At 38.6% G+C, this 26,781-nt stretch overlaps 6 protein-coding genes and 2 pseudogenes across 7 annotated transcripts; 1 reads left to right on the top strand and 7 right to left on the bottom strand.

Annotated features, from left to right (window-relative positions):
* Window positions 1-2,720: 2,720 nt before the first annotated feature.
* On the bottom strand, window positions 2,721-4,954 carry LOC110766505 (protein LATERAL BRANCHING OXIDOREDUCTASE 1-like). Its single transcript, XM_021969847.2, has 4 exons — window positions 4,316-4,954; window positions 3,840-4,087; window positions 3,281-3,605; window positions 2,721-3,172 (listed from the first exon to the last, which is right to left on the bottom strand). Exons 1-4 carry the CDS (start codon window positions 4,601-4,603, stop codon window positions 2,921-2,923), a joined length of 1,113 nt encoding a protein of 370 aa, XP_021825539.1. The 5' UTR covers window positions 4,604-4,954; the 3' UTR covers window positions 2,721-2,920.
* Window positions 4,955-5,101: 147 nt separating this feature from the next.
* LOC110766526 (Pathogenesis-related thaumatin superfamily protein) lies at window positions 5,102-6,171 on the bottom strand. Its single transcript, XM_021969863.2, has 2 exons — window positions 6,022-6,171; window positions 5,102-5,921 (listed from the first exon to the last, which is right to left on the bottom strand). The coding sequence occupies exons 1-2, from the start codon at window positions 6,080-6,082 to the stop codon at window positions 5,248-5,250; spliced, it is 735 nt and encodes a 244-aa protein (XP_021825555.1). The 5' UTR covers window positions 6,083-6,171; the 3' UTR covers window positions 5,102-5,247.
* A 1,144-nt stretch (window positions 6,172-7,315) lies between these two features.
* Window positions 7,316-10,390, top strand: NDP1 (Tetratricopeptide repeat (TPR)-like superfamily protein). Its single transcript, XM_021969857.2, has 12 exons — window positions 7,316-7,629; window positions 7,734-7,866; window positions 7,958-8,031; window positions 8,117-8,163; window positions 8,246-8,396; window positions 8,508-8,552; window positions 8,631-8,835; window positions 8,917-8,978; window positions 9,084-9,184; window positions 9,301-9,355; window positions 9,437-9,484; window positions 9,825-10,390. The coding sequence occupies exons 1-12, from the start codon at window positions 7,437-7,439 to the stop codon at window positions 10,001-10,003; spliced, it is 1,293 nt and encodes a 430-aa protein (XP_021825549.1). The 5' UTR covers window positions 7,316-7,436; the 3' UTR covers window positions 10,004-10,390.
* Window positions 10,391-10,604: 214 nt separating this feature from the next.
* Window positions 10,605-11,450, bottom strand: OHP (one helix protein). Its single transcript, XM_021969859.2, has 3 exons — window positions 11,230-11,450; window positions 10,951-11,073; window positions 10,605-10,840 (listed from the first exon to the last, which is right to left on the bottom strand). Exons 1-3 carry the CDS (start codon window positions 11,395-11,397, stop codon window positions 10,772-10,774), a joined length of 360 nt encoding a protein of 119 aa, XP_021825551.1. The 5' UTR covers window positions 11,398-11,450; the 3' UTR covers window positions 10,605-10,771.
* Window positions 11,451-12,082: 632 nt separating this feature from the next.
* On the bottom strand, window positions 12,083-14,099 carry CYCD7;1 (CYCLIN D7;1). The gene is made up of 6 exons (XM_021969846.2): window positions 13,588-14,099; window positions 13,261-13,347; window positions 13,043-13,141; window positions 12,747-12,951; window positions 12,530-12,669; window positions 12,083-12,419 (listed from the first exon to the last, which is right to left on the bottom strand). The coding sequence occupies exons 1-6, from the start codon at window positions 13,822-13,824 to the stop codon at window positions 12,174-12,176; spliced, it is 1,014 nt and encodes a 337-aa protein (XP_021825538.1). The 5' UTR covers window positions 13,825-14,099; the 3' UTR covers window positions 12,083-12,173.
* Window positions 14,100-15,443: 1,344 nt separating this feature from the next.
* LOC110766466 (glucose-induced degradation-like protein) lies at window positions 15,444-17,696 on the bottom strand. 2 transcript variants are annotated; one of them, XM_021969794.2, is made up of 8 exons: window positions 17,476-17,695; window positions 17,200-17,255; window positions 16,879-17,022; window positions 16,359-16,432; window positions 16,224-16,278; window positions 16,092-16,154; window positions 15,872-15,999; window positions 15,444-15,740 (listed from the first exon to the last, which is right to left on the bottom strand). In XM_021969794.2, the coding sequence occupies exons 1-8, from the start codon at window positions 17,519-17,521 to the stop codon at window positions 15,662-15,664; spliced, it is 645 nt and encodes a 214-aa protein (XP_021825486.1). In that variant the 5' UTR covers window positions 17,522-17,695; the 3' UTR covers window positions 15,444-15,661. The 2 variants fall into 2 exon arrangements, with proteins under 2 accessions (XP_021825486.1, XP_021825487.1); XM_021969795.2 differs by lacking the exon at window positions 16,092-16,154 and having other exon boundaries at window positions 17,476-17,696.
* Window positions 17,697-18,091: 395 nt separating this feature from the next.
* On the bottom strand, window positions 18,092-20,505 carry LOC110766478 (L-type lectin-domain containing receptor kinase IV.1 pseudogene; annotated as a pseudogene).
* A 3,332-nt stretch (window positions 20,506-23,837) lies between these two features.
* On the bottom strand, window positions 23,838-26,314 carry LOC110766536 (L-type lectin-domain containing receptor kinase IV.1 pseudogene; annotated as a pseudogene).
* Between the last annotated feature and the right edge of the window lie 467 nt (window positions 26,315-26,781).

The raw sequence follows: 26,781 nt of genomic DNA, 5'->3' as shown, positions 1-26,781 counted from the left end.
GCGCCTCATCAGAAAGGTTACCGATGTTATCATTCTCCTAGTTAGAAGGTCTATACTTCGATGGATGTTGTGTTCCGGGAACACGAGATCTATTTTTCAGATGCACAGGAGGGCACTTCTCAAAATTCAGAATTTTTTCCAGATTTGTTCCAGACTCAAAACGACTGGTCGCCGGCCTCTAGAGACCGGTCGCCCGACGCAAACGACCGGTCGCCAAAGACTCTGCCTAAAAGTGATCGGTCGCCAACGACTCTGCCTGAAAGCAACCGGTCGCCTGCACCCTACACCTGAAACTGATATCAGTAATGAAATATCTCTTGATGATTGCATTTCAGAAGGCACAGAGCCTGAATATCAGATTCCAAAAAGGAAGAATAGTGGTAAACCTCCAGTTCACTACGAAGCAGATCTTAATGCAAAGGGAAATATCCCATCAACAATTATGTATCCCTCAATAGATTATCAGAGTCACGGGTACACTTTGTGAAGCAGTTAGCCGACATACCTGTTCCCAACAGTGTAACTGAGGCACTAGAAAACCAAAAATGGAGAGAAGTCATGAATGAAGAAATGCGAGCTCTCCAGAAGAATGGCACATGGGAAGTCGTGCCATTACCTCATGGAAAGAAGACAATGGGATGCAGGTGGATTTATACTGTGAAACTCAAAGCAGATGGATCCATTGAAAGATATAAAGCTAGATTGGTGGCGAAGGGATACACACAAAGATATGGGATAGACTACCAAGAGACCTTTGCCCCAGTAGCCAAGATCAAAACTATCAGAGTCCTTCTGTCTCTAGCAGCAAATCTCGATTGGCCATTACATCAGTTTGATGTAAAGAATGCATTCTTACATAGAGACCAGGATGTAACTTCGCTCGTGACAAGGAGAATCAAGTTTGCAAGCTCAAAAAGTCATTATATGGGTTAAAGTAGTCTCCTAGGGCATGGTTTGGTAGATTCACTAAATCCATGAAGAATTTTGGATATACACAGAGTAATTCGGATCACACTTTGTTCTTGAAGCGTGATGGAAAGAAGCTTACTGCACTGATCGTTTATGTGGATGACATAATTGTGACTGGAAACGACACAGGAGAACAACTGAAACTGCAAAAGTATTTGTCTCAGGAATTTGAGATGAAGGATTTAGGTGATATGAAGTACTTTCTCGGAATTGAAGTAGCAAGGTCCGCAAATGGTATATTTCTGTCACAAAGGAAGTATGTATTGGATCTGCTCGCTGAAACAAGATTGCTTGGATGTAAGTCTGCTGACACACCCATCGAGATGAATCACAAGTTGTGTGAAGACATGGATCAAGAACCAACCAATAAGGAATAGTACCAACGCCTTGTTGGAAGGTTAATATATTTAGCCCACACAAGACCGGATATTGCATATGCTATGAGTGTTGTTAGTCAGTTTATGCATTCACCCAGTGTGTCTCATAGGAATGTAGTTGATCGAATCTTAAGGTACTTAAAGTTAGCCCCTGGAAAAGGATTAATGTTCTCAAAAAATAGAGATCTTAAAGTTGTGGGATATACAGATGCTAATTGGGCTGGCTCCATTACTGATAGACGCTCTACTTCAGGTTACTTTACCTTCGTGGGAGGTAATCTAGTCACTTGGCGGAGTAAAAAACAAAATGTGGTTTCTCGGTCTAGTGCAGAAGCAGAGTATCGAGGAATGGCCCATGGAGTTTGTGAATTGCTATGGATTAGAAAACTATTGACAGAATTGGGTTTCAAGCCAAGAAAGCCAATGGAGTTACATTGTGATAACAAGTCAGCCATTGACATTGCACATAATCCGGTCCAGCTTGATCGCACCAAACATGTTGAAGTGGATAGACATTTTATCAAAGAGAAAATTGAGAAGAAGATCATCCGCCTACCATTCATAAAATCAGAAGATCAACTTGTCGATATGTTAACAAAAGCTGTTTGTAGCAGAGTGTTTCATGACTCACTTACCAAGTTGGGCATTGGTGACGTATATGCACCAACTTGAGGAGGAGTGTTGACGTGAGTCTCCTAATTAATCAAGGAGATTTATTTCCTTGATTAATTAAGGGATTTACTTTCCCATTCTATTTAGTTGACGAATCTTTGTATAATTAGGAGATACTTTCCTAATTCTTTACTGTATCTCATTCCTTGTGAAGCACTCTGTAAACTCATATATATACCTCCTTATGGAGAAGAATAAAGTTAACCTAATACATTCAAACCCATATTCATATTTTAGCAAAGACTTGTTGTAATTTTGTTTGTTATCAATACATCGTTTCTCTTCAACAAAAAAAAAAACAAAACAAAAAAACTGAAGAACATTGCATATGACACCATTGACTAATATTATATTGTTTGATCATTCTCAAATATTTTTAATAATAATAATAATAAAATAATGCTGCTACACATTTGACAACAGTGTTTTTATCTCTTTAAGTAATGTGAGGTTGAGGTGAACTTAGAGTGGTGAGGGGCAAGATAGCTGGGTGTGGGGTGTGGGGTGTGAGATTGATGAGTTTTTTTTTTTCTTTGTTGCTCGGTGTGTATTTAGGGGTAGTTTGGGAAAATAGTGGGGTTTTCTTAGAAATTGTGAAAATTTGAATTAGAAGTTGAGGTGAACTTAGAATATGGGATGAGCAAATAGAAGTGCAGGGTTTAAATAGAAAAACTCTTATTATAATTCCTTGTAATTTGGCTTTGGCGACTTGAATTAGAAAGTTTTCTATTAAAATTTTATAGGGTTTCTTTCTTGCATATACAAGAAACCAAAAACTGCATCCTTGATGCTATATGCTATTTTTGTATTACAAAAGCCACATAAACTGATTTGATCATTAGAGACTTGACTTAAGTCTTCTTATTTTTCTCTGGTTTTCTAAAATAGAAACACCATCTTTCTTAACTTGCAGTCTTTGCCGCGTTAGTGTGTGTCTTCCCCTCCATTTTCCTCTTCAAGGATTGCCTCAGATAATCTCCATATCTAACTTTCTTGTACATCCGAAGGGACCCTGGAGACTCCACCATATGATCAAATGGTTCCACTTCAACATCATCATGTGGAAAAAGAAATGTTGCATAAGATAGCCTCGCCTTGCTTTCGGTTGTCACAGCTCTGTGCTCAATGCTCTTGTACTTTCCATTGCTCCATATCTGTCACAGCAAGAACAAGTATGAAGCCCAAAGGAGAAAAATATTATTCTTCTCTTTTATAGTTCAATTAGGATCACTTTTCTGTTTAAACTAAATGCAAAGTTTTACCTCAACAACATCTCCCACATTCACAATGAGAGCGTTTGGAATTGGCTTCACCGGCACCCATTCTCCTTCTTTTCGAATCTGTAATCCGGTTACATTGTCTTCTTGCATGAGTATGGTTATGGTGCTTGTGTCAGAGTGTGGACTTTTGCCTAGTACTTTATCAGGCATGCAGCATGGTGGATAGTAGTTCACAAGCACACCTTGGACCAACTCTTGATGTAGTGCAAGAAGAGCATCCTTTTCCATCCCCATAATTAGAGATATATGCCTTATGAGCTCCTCTCCAACTCCTTTGACTTCAATAGAATATGCCTCAATAGCCTCCCTTCACCAATACAATATTTATTAACAAAATTGGAAGTTAGATTTTATGGGCTCAGTCATCCACGTGTGTGTAAATGATTCTAGAACGTCGACAGTTATAAAACCCCACGCTTATTAACGGCTTTCAATCAGCTACTTATGAGTGGACTACTGAGACTACCATTTCTCTTCAAATTCATCTAATGTTTTCAAATTAAACATTACTCTATTTTTCCCCTGAGTTTTAGAAACATACTTGTATTCCTCTGGTGTGGTTGGCCAAAACTTAAGCTTTCTGTACTGAGATGGGTAAACGATAAGAAAAAGTAAATCAGACCAGTCCAGTATCTGCTCTTCTGAAACCACATACGCATGCCCATAGCCTTGTATGTCGTCTGATGTCATAGCAACTTTATTCTTCTCTTCTACAGGAAGTTCAAAGAACTTTGCTGCAGCATCCTTCATGCCCTGCAACACTTCTGTTGCCACTCCATGATTTACCATCTGCAGGAAAGCTGATTTAACTTGAAATGTTGCATTGAGAGAGTTTCTACTTGTAGGCCACTCTTTTGTGTGGAACTGTTATGATTTGGATTATAAATTATAATATCAATTTGTTCACCAAATTTTCTTCCAAAATAATGTGTCATTAGTATCATACTGGACTCAGATATGAAGAAATGAAACATTGTCGCATAACAAAATATGATAGATGATTTCAATATTTATTACCTGGAAAAAGCCCCATTCTTTGCAAGCCAGATCAAGTTTGGTTAGCTCCTCCTTATGTCCTCTTGAGAGCAGAGAGAAATCAATTGTAGGAATTTCAGAAGAAAGCTTACATGTATTATCTGCACCCTTTGGCATGTCCTCTTGATTTTTTATAAGGTATCTTTCAGGGACATGCAAAGAGTCACACTTTACTATTTCTTGAACATTTGGTACCGGCAGAGACGATCCAAAAGCCGGTGCAACTGCAACCTCCTCATGAATCAATGCTACATCTGTGTATGAACCCATGTTCTCTTTCTTGGATGGTTCAGTTTAGAAGTTCATCTCTAACTCTTAGAGCCCAGAGTTTTATAGAGCAGTGCTCCTAATGGTGTCTGATTAGTTTTGTTTGTAAGCTGAAGTGCATCTTCATCTTGCCTGATTTTAAGATTCCTTTGTTGTGTAACTTGTACAATTTGGAGCTTTCCTTCTGTTTTGTTTGAACATCAAATGCAGCTTAGTTGTGTTTATCTTATCGTACTGGATGTTATGCAAATCGGCTTTGAACACTCGGTAAATGTAGTCTGATTAGGTACAAACAATTATCCTTAAAATTCTAACAGCTACAAGACAGACTTTCTCAAAGTTAATGGATTTAAACTAGGACACCAAATTGGCATTAAGGCCCCTCACCAACAGGAAACTGCCATTTAATTTCTGTAGAGTAATTTCTAATGGATCACATCATTTGGTCATATTATGTGATAGTTGATGTGTGACTTAAGAGTTGGCTTCTAACAGATCATAAAAAGAAAGTAGATCCAATCTTCTAATGAATAAAAAAAAACAGAAGAACCATACTTTTAAGTATAGAATAGTGCTAAAAAAAGCCACTGGCTTCGTTGCACAGACCAATATATTTGACAATGTCTAAAATCTCCTTCAGCCATTGCTCATTGGGCAGGGCAGAAAGTGATGACGTACCGCGAAGCCCTGCATTTGTTGAGGCTGGAAGAGTCATCAAAAGCATAGCTATAGGCCTTGGGGCATATGGCCTTAAACAGATGCGCAAAAAGGGTTGGCTTGCAAGTGTTTGGATTTGCATAGCTTCCTGTGCAGCAATACTTAGCAGATTGCATAGCCAAGCAGGCACTCTTACACCCCACAACCCTGCCTCCTCTCCTCACTTCCAATGCTGATGGGCAGCAAACGTTCAAATCAACCTCACATGAGGCAACACCACAGCCTATTCCACCCCCAACCGGTTTCATTGACACGGGCAGATTAAATCCATCAACCAAGCTCACATCATAGAAATGCAGGGGTGAAGTTGATGATCCGAGTGTCATTTCAACCACGGTTGCTGGAGGCACACCCCCTTTCCCCTGGCAATGCAATTGGCCAAAACAATCGCCAGTCTCACAATTGCCTTTTCCATCATTGTCAAATTGACAGCCCTGCCTGCCCCATATCCTTCCTGACCACTTCTCAGGCACATCAAGAACTAGTTCTTGGCCACTGCCGAGGTGGAAACCTCCACTTTGAGGAGTGGCTAGGCCTGCAGTGCCAAGTATACCAGGCCATATACTTTCATTGCAGTTGTTTACTAGAATGAGTTGAGCTCCATCTGCAACAAGAAAAACCAAATTAGAAACACAAAAAAGAAAACACAGTGCATGAATCAATAGAGTACAAGAAGTACATAGAAGAAGAAGATGAAGAATTACTTGTAATTGAGATTGAGGCTAAAAGGAAGAGTAGGGGGAAGAGAAAAGAGGAAGTTGGCATTGATGTCTATATGGTGAGAAGGGGACTGAGAATTGGAGAACTACTTAATCTGAAAACACTTCACCACCACAACCATATATATATATAAATTGAGACAACATCAAGCTTTTTAACATCCTCTCTTAACGGCTGTATAAGTCTCTTTTGCTTTCTTTTTCAACCCTCTTTCCACTTTTACTTTCATGATGATAAAAGGGCATATATTCATTGCTTCCCATTGAGGGCTTTCTTTTCTCCACTACTATCTATAAACAAATTTAAACTAAAATTTCTAAATTAAAAAGAATTAACAAAAATACAGGACCTCTTTTCTGGTATTGGTGAAGTTGAATGATGAAACTTTTATTTGGATTACTTGATCCTCAATTTATTCCTGTGAATCAAATGCTTATGAAAGCAGAAAAATTTATGAACTATTTTAAATTACAAGTAGCAGCAGCTATATTGCAAAAGTAATATCATGTTAAGATACTACAAGTAATCTTCATCATTGTTTAAGATAAAGTGATTTCTAAAACACAATTATGCTTCTTCCTTTACCAAATCACATCAAAGGATCTTTCTTTTGTGTCTCGGAAGCAGGTTTCAACAGAAATTGGCATGCATGCTTCTGATTGAAAAAGTTTGATTTGGGAATATAGAAGAAGATAGAAGATTATGGACTGGCTAGGAAAAGATAGCCTCCTGATGCCCTGCATCTTAATACATGCAAAAAAACAGTCCTTTCCAATTGATAAGAACAAAAACAAGGATTTGGAAAAGTGCAGGACACATGATAATGCAGGTAAAACAATTGTACTTAGAGGCCTCAAAACTTTTTCCAAAATTTAGTTACCAAGAGAGTTAATTAATCTTGACAAAAAAAAAGTGAGTTAATTAATTATATGAGTGTATAAACATGTACTAAGATATCAATGAAGTGTACATATACACATGTTAAATTTAAAATAACCCAAAATTACCCTCGTTCACGAAAAAAATTCAATACACAAATACTTCATTTTAAAGGGACAAATACGCAAAACAATAGTCTATGAAAATCCAAGTAATTGAAAAACTAAAATGAAATAAGAGTTCATGCCCAACAACAAAAAATTCTTTATAGATAAGCTTGTCAATTTATGAAAAAGGGTGACTTGATTTATTTATTTTTTGTGGGTGAAAGGGTAAATTGAATTTGATTGAGTTTTTTCCTTACAAATATAATTAAATTCGAAAATAAAATATTAAGAAATATCAAAATTTTGATTTTCCAATTTCCCCTTCTTCTTTTTTGGACAACAAACAAAAACCGCTCGCATTCCAATTTAGGGTTTTGGATATTCCTATTCAGGAAGAGAAACCAGCAACCGCGATGATTCACACCGCAGTTAAGCTATCACGAGCTGGGGCTACCGTTACTCGAACCGCAAAGCTCGGGCCCTCCCTCCTTCAACGATCACCACCGTCCAGACTAGTTCACGATGGGATCAACGGCTCAAACGCCAACCCTGTTGCTCTTCAGATGATCAACTACGCTCTCTCTCATGCCAGGTCCCAGAAATCAGGTACCTTTTACTCTCGTATTCTCAATTTCCCATTTTTTTTCAACTTTGAAATTGAATTCTGGAATTGAAGTGTTGTTTTAATTTTGGATATTTGGGCAATGTAGATGAATCGTATGCACAAGGTCTGCTTGTATTGGAACAGTGCCTTTCGACTCAGCCAAGTGAAGGGCAGGACCCTGCTGGTGATAATTCAAGGGGAATGGTTTTATTGGCCATGTCCACTTTATCATCTGAAAGGTTTTTTCTTTTTTCTTTTCTTTTGGGTCGTTGCAAAACCCAATTAAGTTCTATGCTTGATGGATTAAGAAACTCATATTTAATTTTTCAGAGGAAATTTTGATGAAGCAATGGATAAACTGCAAAAAGTTCAAGACTTGACCAGCTCTTCAATTGGTGTCAGGGGTAAGATTTTTTTATATTTTTATATTTTAAATTTCCTTAATAGAATGACCTATTGACTAATAAATCATTCTGGCTTTTGTTAAAGTTGCCGCCTTGGAGGCTCTTGTTGGACTTCACTTAGAGTTGGAGCAGGTAATCACCATGAGAACGATTAGAAATGTTTTCTTGTATTTTTGTATGCTTTAAGTATATGTAAATGGTTCTCCCTATATAGGATGATACCTCATCAGTGCTCGCAGATAAATGCTTAGAACTGTTGGTGAAGAACAAGCCTGGATCAAATGGTGGAGATTCTGAGGTTATACATGCTCGTGCTAGAGCAGTAAAAGGGCTTGTTGAGCTTGTCCATGGTAATACTGTGTCAGGTACAGCTAAAGGCTAACTTAGCATTTGTCTAAATTTACACTCACATTTGCCCCAGCTAGTACATTTCTGAGTATCAGGAAAAGCAAATTCTGAATTTGGGTTCTTTGCAGCTGAGTCTTTCTTTCGAGGACTTGAGGACAACCTGGAAATCACCGGTGAGGTTCATTTTATATGTCATCGTGGCTTAGACAAGACATTGGTCGACATGAGATGATAAATTTAAAGTTATGCAGGTAGTACTGCTTTATCCTATGGAGAATTCTTGCATGCGTCACAGAAATTTTCGTTGGCGAAGGATGTCTACCAGAATGTTATTCAAGGGGGATCCAAGAATAAAGAGTTCAGTAACTCAAATGCATTGGCAGCCTGTAATATGTCACCAGAGGAAGTTTCCCTTGCTGCCACATGTGCTTTGGGACAGCTTGAGGCTCACTTGGGGTAAGTTCTTGACTACTGTTGAGCCTTTCTTTTTTCATTTTTTAGCTAGATTGACCATGAGATTAACCTGTGTTCTTTTAGGAACTTTGCTGATGCCGAGGAGATATTGACTAGGGCTTTAACCATAGCAGAGGAACATTTTGGTGTGTTGCTTTGTTATTACTTTTGTTATGAGTGGTGCAAAAGTTCTCAGAATTTTTATTAAACGATGAGTTGATATCCTTGTGGTTTCCTTGATTTTTGTGTAGGCTCTCACCATCCCAAGGTTGGTGTTGTTTTAACCTGCATAGCTCTCATGTTTCGGCGTAAAGCAATGCTAGAGCATTCTAGTGCTCTTTTGATTCAAGAGGTTAGAACTTGTATATTATCCTCTCTACTTCTTTTTATCAACTTTAGAATCTCGTGTTTTCTTGCTATACTTTATTTCTATGGCCTTATTCTTCCCCCTCCCCCTACAATTGACAGGGCCTTTATAGAAGGGCAATAGAGTTGCTGAAAGCTCCACCATTTGAGACCGAAGGTATGTGTTAAGTGTGCCATAATTTTCTTCACATTTGAGAGTAGGTAATAATTGTTCATTGCTCTTTATTGGGTTGTGTAGGTGCTGAAGCAAAGGTAGATAGAAGTGATATAGTGGCCCTTGCAAGAGGTAATGGCTAAGCATCCAAATGGTTTCTCAGCATGCACTTTGAGTATAATCTTAACTAGATATTATAACTGAACAATGACCATTTTTGCAAAATCAGCTTTGTATATTCTCACAAGAGATTTGGTCTTATTGCATACATGTTAAACCAGTTTTAAGAAAAGAACAAATGCACCTAAGGAGTTGTGATAAACTTCCAGGGCTCCAATTCAAGTAGAATAGGTCTCTGTCTGGATGGAAACCTGCTATGACCTTTATCATTGCAGCTATTTGACATGATGACTTTTCAATTTAAAGATTCTAAACAGGTTGTCTGGACTGATATAGTTAATTGATTGTGTAGGCGGGTATGCAGAAGTACTTTGTGTCCAAAAGAACCGAAAGGATCAAGGAGAAAAAGTGAAGAGTTGGGCAGAGGCTATATGGAGAAACCGCCGGCTGTCATTGGCCCAAGCACTGGATGTATCTAATACCAATTCAGAAGTTCCAATTATAGATGCTCGAATCGGCAGGGTCCTGTAATGTCTTCATTCCCAGTATCTGCAGTGGCAGTTAGAGGTTCTTTTCTTTGGTGATATATATCACAAGGAATGTGTAGATTTGCTCCAATCCCTCATATGCCCTTTGCACTCTATAATGATATACAACTAGATGAGAAGATGCACCAAACACCTTCATGCGGTATCTTTACGCCATGTGACATCATGACATGTATGTGTACCTATATCCAGATAATGTTGAGGAATCTTTGGTGGCAGCTACATATAAGTTTGATGTACAATCCCTTGGAAAGAAATTTTGTTATCGGAGTGGTTAGTGGTCATCCGAGACTTCGTGGGACTAGGGTCTGAATTGTTGAACTAAATTTTGATTATTAATAGATCAACCCTGGTGATTTTGTTGCGTATAGACTGTAATTATCAAGCTCCATTTTAATGTGCATCAAATCTGAGTTCCGATTGACCTTAAACCAGGAGCATTGAAGATTGTACGGCATGTGAATTGGCCGAGCTCATGAAGAAAACAGAATCAAGGGTCGTCATGGACATAAGAAGATAGGAAAGATCAGAAGAGCTCATTTTAGATGCTATACCGTTTAGCCTACAAAAGAATGACAGCAATCGAAAACGAAGCATGGGGTTCCTTGCAGCATAAGTTCTATATATTACAAAGTCTGATCTGCACACAAATTAATGAGGTGCAAAACAGAGCAACCCACTTAAGATGAATTACAAAATGCAGTTTTGAACCAGTGCTTGTTACAAATAAAGTTCCCCCTTTATACAATGGTCACAGAGGAATATCAAGACCTTTTCCAATTTCCACTCCAATCAACTGTAATATTCCTTTGTTCAATATCTGAAAATCATGAAACCAATATAAAACAGGTCAGCCAGAAAAACCTCAGAAACTTCCTCAGTTTTCAAAAACCAGACCATAAAAACCAAGAAGAAGAATAAGAATTTTACCAATTCTACAATGAAAGTTCCAATAAGTCCAATCATGCAAGCTCTAGAGTTCCATATTTCTGCAGTCCTGGTGAACCCAAGGAAGGGGGGCTCAAATTTTGGCTCTACTTTTGGCACCACCACCTGAAATTTTAGATGCACATTTTATGTTTTCAAAACACAAAATTATATTTCTCTCATAAGGGTAAAATATGCATACAAATACAATATAATTGAAGAAAGAAGTAAACTTTTATGACAGAATAACAGAGAGACGGAAGGAACAAATTAAAAACACACCCCAGCAGGAAGCTTGGCAGCTTGAACTCTGAAGGCAGCACTTCTTTTGGAGGCTGTGCCAGGCAGAGTCCCATTACGTAAAAGGCAGAGTTTCTGGTTTTGAGAATTTGCTGTTAAAACTCTGGTGGGAAGGAGAGAAGACGATATTATGGTAGATGAAGTTGCCATGGTTTCTTCTTTTTTCTGGTTTTTTGGGTTTTGTTCTATGCTATGCTATGTTTTCTTTACCTTCCTTATCCGCACTCAACACACACAACACTTGGCAAAGAACTTTCCACGTCATATGCTGTAATATTGTGGTGGGACCCTCTTCCTTATGGACGGAGATTATGGATATCGTTTACCTTGTGTCTTGTGGGGTCTATTTTTTTTTTTTTTAATTTATAAATTTATTAACAAAAAAATTTCTTATGATTAATTAGTTTGTGTTGTGAACTTTAATTCTTATGTGTCACATTTCATGAACTAGAAGTTCTTTTAAGATAATAAATTTTTCTTTTTTATACCAATGATATTGAAAGAAAGGATAATTAACTTAGACATCGGGTGCATAAGTAAATATTCTTAATTACTTAAACTATAAGTCTTATATCAACAACAAACTTGAGAAAAGAAAAAAATACACCAGAAATGTATAGTCCCATTTACCATTAACGTTTATAATTTCGTGATCCCAACTCTCCCAGTCTCATCAAAATAAATTGGCAAGCTTGATGTAGGTAGCAGTCCAGCAATAGCATATATAAGAAAAGGCAACCACAATTAATGTGTAGACGTGTGGAAATAATATGCATGCAGGAGAGAGCTATATATGTAGAAGAAAGAACATAGCTTTGCTCATTTCTTGTCTCATAGAATCTGTTAAATTCTGTGTCAAGATTTTCTTGAGAATCTTAATGTTTTGGTACAGTTGAGGGAAATTTATTAAATAAAAAAACATGTTTTTACTGATCATCTTCTTCTCTCTTTCTCTTGTTGATCCTCCTCCCTGGTTCCGCATTGATCATGTTTCGGCCTCTCATATTAAAGAGAGAGAAATCAACATGGTTATCATAAGAGTTAATACGCTCCTTCAACAACACTGTTGTGGGACTTGAAGGGCAGAAATGGAAAATCCCGTGACCTATTAAGTTGTACAAGCCATCAACCGATTGCTCTTCCATGATCTTATGGCATTTCACCAACTCAGCCTACATTATATGTTCATCACAAACCAATCAATAAAACAGTAAAATATCACATATTAATTACGAAAAACCAAAGGAAAAAAAAAAACAAAAAAGGGATTTTGATGCTTAACCTTTCGATCATGATCCAAGAGACTTGTAAGACAAGTGTGGCAGGCATCAGATGTTGCTGTTGAAGTTTGTAACTTGTCCAGACTGCACCTTAGGGCAGACATGGCAATCACACTTGGCCTAAAACCCAGCAGCTTCGAATCTGGACCGTTCACATACATTGGTTGGTTTCATTTTTTTTCTATATCAGTATAATTGATATAATTAGTATATCTGTACCTGAAATAGCTCCAAGAAGCAACTTGTTGACTCGGGCAATGAACTCTTGATGAAGTTGAGGTTTCAATGAGTCCATAATCCGTGTCAACAATTCTAGGTAAGAATAAGATGTTGTAGAAGCAAGGCGCCATCCTAATGCCTTTAGCAGCATCATTTCCATTCGTTGGATTGTGCTTGGCTCAAATAGATGGTCAACATCTTCCATCTTCAACATATATATAGGACACCACAGTCAACAATGATAGAAGATGATGGCATTTCCTAGAAGTTAAACAAATTACATCAACTGTAGTAACCTGAATTTCGAGCAGCGTCGGAGTGCAGGTATCGTTGAATTTGGTGGCAACGGATAAGCAGGCAACAGATAACAATTCCACCATCCAATATTCCCATCCCTTAAAATACATAGATAATGCACATTTGCATTCAACTTTTTATCCCCAAAAAAAAAAACTAAAGAAATTGGAAAATTAGAAAAGTTAAAGAAAATGATGCATCGTGTTATATTTCTTACATTACAATGGTTCATAGATATGAATCGATCAAGGTAATTTGCAGCATAGAAAACAGTTCCAAGGGAGAGGTTCAACCGACTTCTACACTGGAAACACAAATAAACAAATAAACAAACTAATGTACATATATATATATATATATATATATATATATATATATAGAGAGAGAGAGAGAGAGAGAGAGAGAGAGAGAGAGAGAGAGAGAGAGAGACATTATTTCCATGATTATTCAAGAAGAAATAACTTTGAACATAAGATATATGGTAGTTCTTGCTCTGCTAGGAAAGGGGTAGTCTCTCACAGTTCAACTTTATATATATACTGACCTTGATAAACCAGTGAATGCTTTTAAACCTAGCAATGATCAAATTATTTGAACACAATTTCTCTGCATAGTTAGGTCCAGGCATGTAACTCATCTCCTTCCCCAAGCATATGGCAAGAGCCTGCTCAAAGTCTTCCTTAGTTGTGTACATTGATGATCCACAATGATCCATTTGACTCATAGGATCATTCACAGCAGGACTTGAAGGCCACACCTCATCACAAAGCAAGCTTTCCATATATATCACCAAGTTCTGAAAAACTAGAAGCTACCCCACTCTAGAAATTGTACAATTGTTTCAAACTTTGCTACTTGTACCATCAAATTGTGAATTCAATAATAAGGGGAGGTATCTTTTTTGTACTTTGAGTGATGAGGAAGAGAAAACGAAAGCAAACATGGTTGGAGGGTGAAATGAGGGAAGTTATATAAGAGCTGGTGGGTGGTTAGAGAGAGAGAGAGAGAAATAAAAAGAGGGCCACGTCCCTCATGAAATGGGGTAAATGCAGTGCGAGTGGGTATAGATTTTGGCTGTATTTTATTATTATTATTATTATTTTTCAAATATATATATTTTTTACTGTGGTTACGAATTGCGTGAGCTCATGCACGAGGATGTCTCTGTGGACTGCATTGAGGAATAAATGTCCTCATCATCATCGCATCAATGTAGTAAAAGGAGGTAAAAAGCTAAGGTTGTGTTATGTGGGGTTTGGTTGGCACTGGAACTTGAAAATGATAGACTCTCAAAGTGGGCCCTGCTTTTGGCTGATAAAGCTGTACAAGTTGAGTGTTGTGGGTCCCACGGCCGTGATCGTCTTCAACGCCTGATCATGAGGGCTTGGTGATTGCCCAATTTTCATCAGTTCTGTTGGGACAAATTGTTCTAGTTTGTGTTGAATCTCCACCAAGAAAAACTGTCATTGAATGGCTTGGATGTTCATCCTTGAAGCTTGGACAGTTGGATTGGGGACCACAACTTCTATTTCATGGGTTTGGTTGGTATTTACCCAATTGGGCCTTCGTTGAAATTATGAAACTACAGGCATGTTTACGTATCAGTAATGGGTATGGGAGGAAAGGGAATGATTTCCATTCCTAACTTCCCCTGCGTTTACTTGCAATCAAAAATGAAAAAATAAGTGGGCTCCACCTCAAAATCCGTAATCACATCCCCTCAAAACTAGGTATCAGATCAACTAGGGGGTAGTAGTCGATACAATTCTCATTCCTGTTTTCTCTTAGTAACTTCCAAAAATACCCTTACCACTTTACCATAATTCCAAAACACCCACAAAAAAAAAAAAAAAAAAAACTCACGGCAAGAAGTTCCAACTTCTTTTTCACGTTAGCGTCACAAACACAACCTCCCAGAAGCTCCAACAACGCCTTGTGCTATGTAAGTCATTCTATCTATCTATCTTCTTCTATCTTCTGTCTTCACATTCATCACAAAACAAAGTACAGTCTTGGATAAAGACTTTTGTGGAGATTAAATATGTTTTTTTTTTGGTAGTATGAAGATTATGCAGGGTATTATTATTTTATTGTTTACTAGTTACGTAGGTGAAAGATATATATTTATTGAAGTTTATTTTTTTCGTTTGAAATTGGCTCTGGACAAAGGTGTTATTAACATTATCATTGAATTGGGCTCTTGTTGTTTATCCTGTTTAGCATATTAATTCCTCATGTTATACACCGCCTTACTGGTTTGCTGCAAGATTAGTTTGGTCTCCTTTGCCAATTTGAGAATTATATATGTGCTATGGTGAAAATATACAGGGCATTTTAGTAATCAAATTAATTTGGATTCTGATTTATGAAAATTAGTAAACAATAACAATGGGAATCATATAGAACCAAAGTTTGGATCTTTTTGCTAGTGATCACAATAATAAATTCAACTTCTGAATTGAAAGTTTGGCTAAACATGCGTTGATTTCATATCACCCCCAAGTCAATAAGAAACGGTAATTACCAGATAAAAGTAGCTAAGGGATATTCTACAATGCTTGTACAACAAATTTCCCAAGTTGTCCAATTTCTGGTAGTATACATAGGTACATTCAACTCTATCGCAGCTCGTATGATGAAAAGCTGAAACCTTGTCTTCCCTCGTTAGTGGATTTCAGCTCAAGCTTCTGAAATGGGCTGCAGGTTGGTTCAAGTAATCTTTTATCAATCACTTTGTTGCAATGTAAGTGAAAAAAATAAAACACAAGACAATGCATGATAAGGAAGTAAGTATACGATGGAAAAAATAAGGGAAACAGCGAGTATACCTGCTGTTAGGATCATAATAGAAACCATTGATGGAGCCATCACTACAAGAGAAACAGACATAGTAAAAGCCAGCTATAGTCAGCCCACAGTCTGTGCCAACATTCACAAAGTATTGCTCTTTCCATCTCTGCACCAGGAAGTCAAAAAACTTATCAACGTTTCATTTGACATTTAAGAAGTAATTTTACCAATGAATAATAAAGCAATTAGGTCAGTTACCATGAATATGTATTGACAGTTACTCAGATCTAATGATTTTCCGCCATCAACTTCCACATGGCTCTGTAAATAATGGAATTAAATAGGATATAATACAAGTCTCCCATATGACAGAAGATTAAGACTCATTACCTGTAGAGCCGAAAAAGAAGGAAACTTGGTCCAGTGCCTTATATCATCCTCTGGTCTGTAAAGAGTCACACACATTAGCATTAACTAATTAGGCTCCATGCTTAAGTATAGGTTAAAAGAACAAAAGAAACATACGTTGCTTCCCATTTTCCAGTGAAGAAAGTATAATTCTTGGTGTCAACGATCTCTCCTTCCCAAAAGGTAACTACCTAACATACATTTAAGAAAAACAAAGTAAATACTCAGTGAAGGTTACCAAAATATCCAAATAAGGGGGTGTCAGCTGTCTGCAATGAAATACGATCAATATGCAAGGGTAATCTTTTTGCATCCTAATCATGCTATTAAACCCCTAATTCGTGTATCGTATGAGAGACATGATAATCCGTGAATATCACACTGATATTGACTACGGACTATAGACTATCACAGCAGTATGAAAATCGGAAATGCCGAAATGTGATATGAAAATGGTTAAAATAAATGCCTTTCCAGACCACTATGTCAATAAATGTTGTAAAAGAACAGTTCCGAAAAGACTCAGTTGTTCCTTCACTCTTTTATTTGTTAATACATTTAAGAGAAATTCTTAACCTTAATGCCAATCCTCACATGGTGACAGATGACCAACCGAAGAAAAGCAGAAACTTCTTACCGGTGTGTCTGCCATAGGAACATTAAGGGCTTCCATGGTTCCACATAGATAACCATGTTCAAGATCACAGCCCTGTATACGAACATTAACTCTCCAAGCTTCGTCCTTTTGCATGCTAGACACATTCTGAGTGCCGGAGAAGGCCTGCCACAGAATTATGACCTTAATGCGACAATGTCATACCAGTGGTACACATTTATACTTCCAAATGTCATTTCTTATGCTCAATAAGTCAATACAGATAGGCAATTCTTAAATTTCAATTCCAGAAATATATTAACCAGCAAAACAATCACAAAAGGGACAGGGGCAAAGAGAAACCTGTCCAACGCTTAAAAGTGAGCAAGCTGAGGGAGAGGTCTGTCCACAATTTGAACCTTCACAGTAATATGTAAAATAGAATTCAAAAATCATATTTTTATGATAAAAATGGTGAGTCAAAATAATTGGAAGCAAAAAAACACAGAAAAGCTAGCGTCTTTGAGAGAATTCAATCCTACAACATATACCAAACAATCCAGATTTCGGCCAAAACCCTAACCCTAGGAAATGGGCAAAGCGATGTTCAGAAAGATAGAAGGAGCGATAGAGAAGTACCTGAAGGTTGAGAAGGGGCGGAGCTCTCTGCCACTCTCACCGGCATTTCCAAATTTCACTCAATCGAAAACGGAGTAAGCGACTCAGATCAGATGCTACGCCAAATCCAAGACACAATCCAGAGTCCGAACCAGTCTGAATGAACCCGACCCGTTACCGCCTCTTAAAATGGTTCCTTTCTTTTCTCTTTTCTTTTTTTCCTCCAGAATCTTTTCAACTAAAATTCATTTCTCTACTTACTAATGCATATTAGAAGTCAACGTACTTTAACTTTGGTTTTTTTTTTTTTTGGGTTGAGAAATACTTAACTTTGGTTTTTGAGGTTCCATCAAAATTTGTTTATATAAAAACTTAACATATAAATATTAAGTTATTTGTAAACATGGATTAGGGGAGTTTGCTAGAGCAGATATATTCCCTACTCTACACTCGAGTTCGAATTCCCCTCCCGTAGTTTAGATTAGTTTAAAATAGAATATAACTTGTATAAAAAAAAAATTTAATTAATGTCAAAAGCAAAGATAATAAAAACACATTTCATACAAATTTTGAACATGGTCACTACTTGAACCAAAATTCAATAATTGTAAACATTTCATTGAAAAGGACTTACTTTTTACCTTTGGTTACCACTTGAAAAGTTTTATTGGTTATTTCCTTTCTAGATTCAAATACAAGTTGTTGACATGTGCACTGGACTGTGGTGGCTTGCAGCTTTCTCGCTCAAGAATGTGATGGACGCACAAACATAGACAGCTCTAAGTATACGGAAAAAAAAAAAGTATACTTATAAGCTGACACTTTCTCCATTTTTTGTTTTCCTGATTCTGTTGTGAAAAGGTTTCACTCGTTTGGCAGTGGCACAACGATTTTGAGTACAATATAATGATTTTTGTCATAATTTCATTTTTGACAGAGACCTTACATACAAACTGTTTTCCACTTCACATCGCTTTTCTATGGGAAAAGAAAACTACAAAGAGGTGACATTCAAAGCTGCATATGCATGCGTTGCGTTTGAATCCCAGTTTTCCAAAGAATCCTACTTGCTTGGTGTCAGCGACCACCGGAGAGGAGCGTCGGCTCTGGAACATATAATGACTGTGTGTATCCCCCGCCATTTGCAAAATCATCAAAACCTTCTTTGTGAGAAAATGCTAAGCCAGTGGCAGAAGCACCAAGTGACAACTCTGGCAAAAGAGTATGATCACCCTCCAAATACTGCACAACTTGGCGCATCCTTGGCCTAGCTGTTGGCTCTGTATGGGAGCACAACAGCCCAAGCTTCAACACCAACTCCACCTCCTCAGCTATAAATTCTTTGCCCAACTTTCGATCTGTTGCCACAAGAATATTACCTCTATTCCAACAAGAAAAAACCCAATCAACCAAAATTGAAACGTCTGAACCCTGTGCCTCTATTGGCCTTCTTCCACAAGCAACTTCAAGCAGAAATACCCCAAAAGCAAACACATCAGTGCTCGTTGTGGCGCGGCCTGATCTTGTATGCTCAGGAGCTAGATACCCAAGTGTTCCTGCTATATGAGTAGTTTGAGGGTCTCCGCCGTGGTCATAAAGTCTTGCAAGCCCAAAATCCCCCAGTCTTCTATTCCATTCCCCATCTAGTAATACATTACTGGCCTTCACATCTCTGTGAACCACAACTTGATCCCATTCTTCATGCAGATAAAGCAATCCTGAAGCAACACCTTTGATGACTCTGAACCTCTGGCTCCAATCAAGAGTAATAGCCGGCTGGCCATATAGGTACTTGTCCAGGCTTCCGTTAGGCATGTACTCATAGACCAAAAGTAGCTCCCCCTTTCTTCTGCAGTAGCCCAAGAGTGGGACTAAATTTCTGTGACGAAGCCGGCCATTGCTGACAATTTCTGCAACAAACTCCTTCATCCCTTGTCTTGAGTCATGTGAGATCCTCTTCACGGCAATTTCAATTTTTGAGGAGGGTAATATACCTCTGTAAACCTTACCAAATCCACCCTTTCCCAAAAGCTCTTTTTCCCTAAACCCTTTTGTGGCAATATACAACTCTTTGTATTTAAACCTTTGAGGCCCATACTCTAGCTCCCAGTCTTCAAGGAGTTCTGCAAACTTCTTTTTTCTGATGGCATAGTTTACACCGGTAAGAAATAATACCAGAACAATACTCACAAATATCACAGGCAGGGCAATGGTCAAAAGTTTATATATTTTGTCAGCTCCTATTCGAGGCAGCTTGGGAAGTTGTGAGAGCTCTTGAGCCTTGCCATTCATCTTAAAGCTCCAGCCCAAAACATAATGAGATGTTAAGATTGAGCCGGTGGACGAGGAGAAGCCCACATACATGGCTTCGTTAAGGATCGGAGAAAGGTCTCGCATATAAGAAATAAGTGGAATATTGGGTTTACCTTCACTAATTGGAGCCAAACTGACCTTGATTTGCTTCTCGGTACCATTATAGTCCACCCAAACTTTCATTGCCTGACCGTTGACAAGCATTGTCTTGTTCGAAGCAAAATATCCTGCTGGAGCAGATATCTCAGAGTTCAAACCATTAATATCGATTCCGACATGGTCGTCATTCATGTCATGGAACTCTCTGCTCTGGACGGTGTCGATCTCTACAGCAAAAACATGATTGGTGGCATTGCCGTTGTTGGTCTCATTGAAAAGGCCAAGGTACTGACTTGAAAGAGCTCCGGGAAGGCCTCTTGTTGGAGCAACAACAAAAGCCATGCCATGGGCACTCAGAACTGCATATTCTGATCTAATAGCGCAGACAAAAGTGGTAGAGAAGGAGAAAACTGTGCCATTAGATGAGTTCTTGAAGGTTACTGGGTGGGGATAGAAGGCATGACCCTGGTTCTGTTTAGTGTCGTTTGTAAGCCTCAAAAGACCATTGGGTGTGACTCCTGCTATGCCGTCTAGGCTAAGATCATCAGAGCGGAAACCATTGTAGGTGAAACTGAGATCTTCTGCTGCTGCTAAGCTTACCAGTATGAATATTACAAGCTTGGAAAACATGGCTAATCTTGATTCTCAGCCAAGGCCTTTCCGAACTTTTAACATATCCTTCATTGCAAGTCTTTGCATCAATTCAACAAATAATAGTCACCAAAGAAAAGTCAATGTAGCGGACATTGTCACAAATTTACAATAAAAAAATAGAGAGTAACAGAATCATATGGGTGGAAAATTCTTCCATACTAGTCCAAAATCTGCATTCAATTTCCCTTCTAGAAATACATTACTGACCTTTGACATCTCTGTGAACCACATCTTTGTCAATTTCCCTTTTTCATGCATAATGCAGATAAAACAACCCTGAAGCCACCCCTCTGCGGCTTGGTGATTGTCAACATCTCAACTGATACATCTATTACAATTTTATACCTACAAAATGTCAAACAAAGTAGGGTAAATATTTAGTTATGCTCAGATACCCTCATATTATTATTCTTCTCCAATATGGAGGTATTTATACAAGTACAAAAAGATGTGTTAACCCTAAATAAAATAGGAAATATATCTAAATTACAATAGGAAGTAAATCTCTATTACAATAGGACTAAATAATAATTGGTAAGTAACCAAAATTATAATGAAATAAGGAACCAAAATCCTAACTAAGTAAGGACTCGCCAACACTCCCCCTCAAGTTGGGCAAAGACATTTCGCACGCCCAACTTGATAAGCGAGTCATAGAACACCATACTTGAGAAGCACCAATTGTAGAGAAGGTCTTTTCGTCAACCACGAGTGAAACAAGTGACAAATTAAAGCAAAGTTCGCAGCGGAAACACAAGAGCAAACCCTAAAAAATAGGGCACATAGCAGAACATAGAAACCCTGTGAGAACGGCAGCAAATAAGGCAGAACACAGAAGCCCTGTGAACACGGCAAAAGCAAAGGCAACCAAACCCTAAAAATAGGGTAAGGAAAATAAAGGCCAAGCAAAGGCAAGGTGGCAAGGCATGGCAAAGAAAGCCCAGATAGGGCAACAAAACCCTAAAAATAGGGTAAGGCACAACAAAGGTAAAGCCTTACCCTAAAAATAGGGTAAGGCAAGGCATAGAAAGTCAAGAGCAAAGGCAAGGTCAACGGGCATGACCACAACAGAAACACACCAGTAAAGGCATGAGCAACAATACTAGCACCAACAAGAGCAACAAGGCAGAGACATAACAAGCATCATCAACAGCAATACAAGGCATTGGCACCAGCAACAGCAGAGACAACTTCTCTTCACTCCCCTTCTCCCTCTGAAGAGAAGGGGTCGATGGAGCCATATGATCAATGGTACTTGAGAAACATGCACTGACTAACACTAAGATGTAGCAGAATCAGCCATGGCAGATAAGTGGTTAAATTGCAGCGGAATAGATGAGCAGCGGTGTCACTCCCCCACAAATCCGCCGATGTATAAAAGTCAAGATTTGGAGAAAGTAACACTCAAATAAAGTTGCAACACTCCCCCTCAAATCCGACACTGGTAAAGGGTCGAGATTTGGAAGAAGAGAAATTGAATAATAGTAAAGAGACTCAAACATGCCAGTCTCGTGGTAGAAACAAATGCAAGATGGGAAGGTGGTAGGGAGGTGGATGAATTTGTATAGATAGGGTAGGTGATGTTGACAAATGCGAGAGGTGTTGATAAAGGAAGAGACATATGGTGCAAAACAAGTCAATAAAATAAAGGATAAAAAAAAAAGAGGCAAGACATCCAGCATGTGGGCAAGAGAAGAAAAGACAAAGAGAGCTCAAGAGATAGAGCTAATCACAAAGGGTGTTGGCGGGCAGAGAGAGAACATAGAATATGGAATATAAAAAGTGAAACAAGTGGAAGACAGAGTGCATGTGGGATATGGGCAAGACAAGAAGCCAGGACAATGCCGGCAACACAGAGAGAGTAAGTAGCTGTGCAAAGGGAACAACGGCAGTGTGGATTGGCCGGGATAACTTTGAATGAATTGGTTTTAGGCTGGTATGGTATGGGATTGCAGATGCCAGACGAGCCTGGAAACTTAATTGGAAGCTTGACTTGGGATGTGATACCAAGTCTGTAAAACATAGGAAGAAATCACGGCAGATATGGCTCGGCGAGCGTTGACGAGGCTCGCGGAGGAAAGCAATGGCTCGGTGAGCGGTGATGAGGCTCACGGAGTAAAGAGACCTATTATGAAGTTTCAAAGATAGAGAAGCTGGGACATCAAGAAAGACCATTTTTTGGGACAGTAGCAAAGAAGCATGTGAAGGCTAGGTGCGGTGAAAACACATATGAGAGGATGAACAAAAAAGATGACTATACAAGATGAAGACCCATGATGGGTTAGGAATGAGGAGTGCCAACGACTCTCAATTTGGCAGAGAGATAAAGTATAGGAAAGAGAAGCAAATCCCTTTTCACTCCCCCTCTACATAAATTTCAAGGAGAACGCAAGCACATGTCACAAGAAAACCTAGGCTCTTATACCATGTCAAACAAAGTAGGGTAAATATTTAGTTATGCTCAGATACCCTCATATTATTATTCTTCTCCAATATGGAGGTATTTATACAAGTACAAAAAGATGTGTTAACCCTAAATAAAATAGGAAATATATCTAAATTACAATAGGAAGTAAATCTCTATTACAATAGGACTAAATAATAATTGGTAAGTAACCAAAATTATAATGAAATAAGGAACCAAAATCCTAACTAAGTAAGGACTCGCCAACACAAAATATTCTTATTTAAAGATAAGATAACCTCGAAGATTCTTTTTCATGGCCTTGGTTGGTGCTTACCCAATTGGGCCTTTGTTGAAATTATGAAACTACATGTATATGTAATTGAAAATCTAGGGAAAAAGTTGGAATCCAAGAATCATATAGAACTAAAGTTTGGATCTTTTTGCTAGTGATCACAATAATAAATTCAACTTCTGAACGGAAAGTTTAGCTAAACATCCCCCAAGTCAATAAGAAATGGTAATTACCAGATAAAAGTAGCTAAGGGATATTCTACAATCCTTGTACAGCAAATTGACCCAAGTTGTCCAAATTCCTAGTCGGATACAGAGGCATAATCTATTCTATCACAGCTCGTATGATGAAAAGCTGAAACCTTGTCCTCCCTCATTAGTGGATTTCAACTCAAGCTTCTGAAATGGGCTGCAGAACCTTTTTTTTTTAAGATAACCTTGACGGTACGAGCGAGAGGGGACATAACAAAGACAAACAGTAAAAAATGGAGATCCCGGAAGACGAAGGAAATCCCAACAAAAAGGCTGGTGATCCACATCAATATTTATCTAAACTCTTCTTTTCTTATAAAAATGATTGGCCACTCATCAGATGAGGGTAAATAGGAAATTACAGCGGTTTACTTGGCTAATGGTACTTTATTAATGTACTTGTTACATATACCAATCAGTAGACAAACCACAAACATATATTACATGAACAACCTTATAAGCACTGCAGTACAGATTCTTTTGCCCCCTTAATTCATATCAAAGTTAACAACAATAATAAATACTAGAGTGCATTGGCTATGAGTTCTAAGATAATCCTAATTCTTGGAGTCAACGACCACCTGAGAGAACTGCCGACTTAACATATGAAAGCCCCTTGACTGAAGATGAGGGATATGATTGCCCAAAATCATCAAAACCTTCTTGGGGCGCAAAAGTCAAGCCACTGTAAGAGAGCCCAAGAAGTGAGAGCTCTGGCAAGGCAATGTCACTCTCCAAATACTGAACAACTTGGCGCATGCTTGGCCTAGCTGAAGGCTCTGAATGAGAGCACAACAGCCCAAGCTTCAACACCAATTCCACTTCCTCAGATATAATTTCTGGGCCCAACTTTCGATCTCTTGCCTCAAGAATATTACCTTTCTTCCAACAAGAAAACACCCAATCAACCAATATCACACCCTGAAGTGGACCTTGTGTCTCTATTGGCCTTCTTCCACAGACAACTTCAAGCAAAAATGCCCCAAAAGAAAACACATCAGTGTTCGTTGTGGCCTTGCCGGATCTTGCCAGCTCGGGATCAAGGTACCCGAGTGTTCCAACTATATGAGTAGTTTGAGGGTCTGTGCCATGGTCGTATAATCTTGCAAGGCCAAAGTCTCCTAGTCTTCCATTCAACTCCCTATCTAGTAATACATTACTTGCCTTGACATCCCTGTGAACCACAACTTGTTCCCATTCTTCATGAAGATAAAACAACCCTGAAGCGACACCTCTAATGACTTTAAACCTCTGGCCCCAATTGAGAGTGGCTGTTGGTTGGTTATAGAGGTACTTATCCAGGCTTCCATTAGGCATGTAGTCATAGACCAAGAGCAGCTCTCCTTTTCTTCTGCAATAGCCCAAGAGTGGTACTAAATTCCTATGACGAAGCCTGCCGATGCTGACAATTTCTGCCACAAATTCCTTCATCCCCTGTCTTGATTCATGTGAGATCCTCTTCACAGCAATCTCAGTTTTAGAGGTGGGTAATATGCCTTTATAGACCTTACCAAATCCCCCTCTTCCCAGAAGTTCCTTTTCCCTAAACCCTATGGTGGCAATATATAATTCTTTGTACCTAAACCTCTGAGGCCCATACTCAAGCTCCCAATCTTCAAGCAGCTCTGCAAACTTCCTCTTCCTTCTTATGGCATAAATTACACCAGAAATTGCTAGCAAAACCAAACTCACAAATATCACAGGAACACCAATGGTTAAGAGTTTAGATATTTTTTTACCTCCTACCCGGGGCAGCTTGGGAAGTTGTGAGAGAACAAGTTCTTGAGCCTGGCCATTCATCTTAAAGCTCCAGCCCAAAATATAATGAGATGTGGGAACTGTGGCAGTGGAGGAGGAGAAGCCAACGTACATGGTTTTGTTAAGGATTGGGGCAAGGTCATAGTTTAAAGAAATAAGTGGAGCAAGAGGTTTATCAACATTGATTGGAGCCAAAGTGACATTGATTTGTTTATTGGTACCATCATATTCCACCCAAAGTTGCATTGGTTTACCACTGTTGAGGGTCAAGTTCCGTAACCCGCCATTCTTTTTAGCATAGTATGCTGCACTAGCAGAGTCCGTCGAGTTCAAACTATTAATATCAATCCCAACATGGTTGTTATCGATGTCATTGAACGCGGTGGACTGTGCAGTGTCAAGCTCTACAGCAAAAACATGATTGGTGGGATTGCCATTGTTGGTCAAGTTGAAAAGGCCTAGGAAAGGGCTGTGAAAACCTCCAGGAAGCCCTCTTTTCGGAGCAATGACAAAGGCGATTCCATGGCCACCCTGAGTTGCAGATACTGACCTGATAGCAAATACAAAAGTGGTAGAAAAGGAGATAACATTGGAATTGGAATATGAGTTCTTGAAGGTAACTGGGTTGGGGTAGAAGGCATGGCCCATTTGCTCTTCAGTGTCATTCGTCACCCTCAAAAGACCATTCGGTGTGAATTGGGCACCGCCGTCAAGGCTAAGATTAGCAGACTGGAAACCATTGTAGGTGAAGTTAACATCTTCAGCTGCTGCAAGGCTTGCAAGTGCGAGTATTAGAAGCTTGAAAAACATGGCTATCATTCTTAACTCTCTCCAACGCCTCTGGAGACTTTCTTTCACATACTTAGTTTCAATCTTATAACCACAACCATATGCATCAAGTCATCGACTATAACCACCAAAGTCAAGCCAAAACCAATGCAGCTGAGTTGTCCTTGTGTACCAGAAAAAACAATAATCCAGACTATTATGTGCCTGCCTCCATACGGAACTCTTCAACTCATATTGATTCAGACTGTATAGTGATTGGTTAGTCCAGCCTCCAGCGCTGAGAAAATTAGTTCTTCCATGCAGTGTACGCAAAAGACAAGACCCTATTTTTACAATCACTCCAATCGTTACTATCCTATCTTAATTACTATATCTGTCATTATCAAACAGGTACAAGACTCCGACCCCATATCTTAATTACTATCTCTGTCATTATCAAACAGGTACAAGACTCCGACCCCATATCTTAATTACTATCTCTGTCATTATCAAACAGGTAGTATGCAAGTGCCCCAAGATGAATTCCATGCCAGTTACGGTGGGACAACCATGGCACGTCTGCTTCACGAATTAAAGTTTAAAAAACAAAGACATAAAACAAAAACCCTTCTCTGAATTTCTTCATGCTGCAAAATGCCAAAACTCATTTTTATAAAAATGATTATATATCGAAACATAAGCAAACAAGTTTGAAATCTCCATGCAGATTGCGGAAAACGTCAACTAGTGCCTACAATATTGGCATACCAGCAGGACACATACAT

This window comes from Prunus avium, chromosome 6 (assembly GCF_965620075.1).
Source record: "Prunus avium chromosome 6, drPruAviu1.hap1.1, whole genome shotgun sequence".
NCBI lineage: Eukaryota > Viridiplantae > Streptophyta > Magnoliopsida > Rosales > Rosaceae > Prunus > Prunus avium.
Note: the sequence above shows the minus strand (reverse complement) of the source record. Positions and strands in the feature narration are given on the sequence as shown.

Bases quoted from the DNA above. Each gene is read 5' to 3' on its own strand.
- LOC110766466 (XM_021969794.2), bottom strand. From the start codon at position 17,521: ATGCCGGTGAGAGTGGCAGAGAGCTCCGCCCCTTCTCAACCTTCAG. The intron at 16,433-16,878 runs GTAAGAAGTTTC...AATGTATGTTAG, and splicing joins TTCCTATGGCAGACACACCG to GTAGTTACCTTTTGGGAAGG. The intron at 16,279-16,358 runs GTATGTTTCTTT...GACTCTTTACAG, and splicing joins ACTGGAAAATGGGAAGCAAC to ACCAGAGGATGATATAAGGC.
- NDP1 (XM_021969857.2), top strand. From the start codon at position 7,437: ATGATTCACACCGCAGTTAAGCTATCACGAGCTGGGGCTACCGTTACT. The intron at 8,032-8,116 runs GTAAGATTTTTT...CTTTTGTTAAAG, and splicing joins CTCTTCAATTGGTGTCAGGG to TTGCCGCCTTGGAGGCTCTT. The intron at 9,356-9,436 runs GTATGTGTTAAG...TGGGTTGTGTAG, and splicing joins TCCACCATTTGAGACCGAAG to GTGCTGAAGCAAAGGTAGAT.
- LOC110766526 (XM_021969863.2), bottom strand. From the start codon at position 6,082: ATGCCAACTTCCTCTTTTCTCTTCCCCCTACTCTTCCTTTTAGCCTCA. The intron at 5,922-6,021 runs GTAATTCTTCAT...TTCTTGTTGCAG, and splicing joins AGCCTCAATCTCAATTACAA to ATGGAGCTCAACTCATTCTA.
- LOC110766505 (XM_021969847.2), bottom strand. From the start codon at position 4,603: ATGGGTTCATACACAGATGTAGCATTGATTCATGAGGAGGTTGCAGTT. The intron at 3,606-3,839 runs GTATGTTTCTAA...GTATTGGTGAAG, and splicing joins ACCACACCAGAGGAATACAA to GGAGGCTATTGAGGCATATT. The intron at 3,173-3,280 runs GTAAAACTTTGC...TTGCTGTGACAG, and splicing joins ATGTGGGAGATGTTGTTGAG to ATATGGAGCAATGGAAAGTA.
- OHP (XM_021969859.2), bottom strand. From the start codon at position 11,397: ATGGCAACTTCATCTACCATAATATCGTCTTCTCTCCTTCCCACCAGA. The intron at 11,074-11,229 runs GTGTGTTTTTAA...CTAAAATTTCAG, and splicing joins CTGCCAAGCTTCCTGCTGGG to GTGGTGGTGCCAAAAGTAGA. The intron at 10,841-10,950 runs GTAAAATTCTTA...CATGATTTTCAG, and splicing joins GAACTTTCATTGTAGAATTG to ATATTGAACAAAGGAATATT.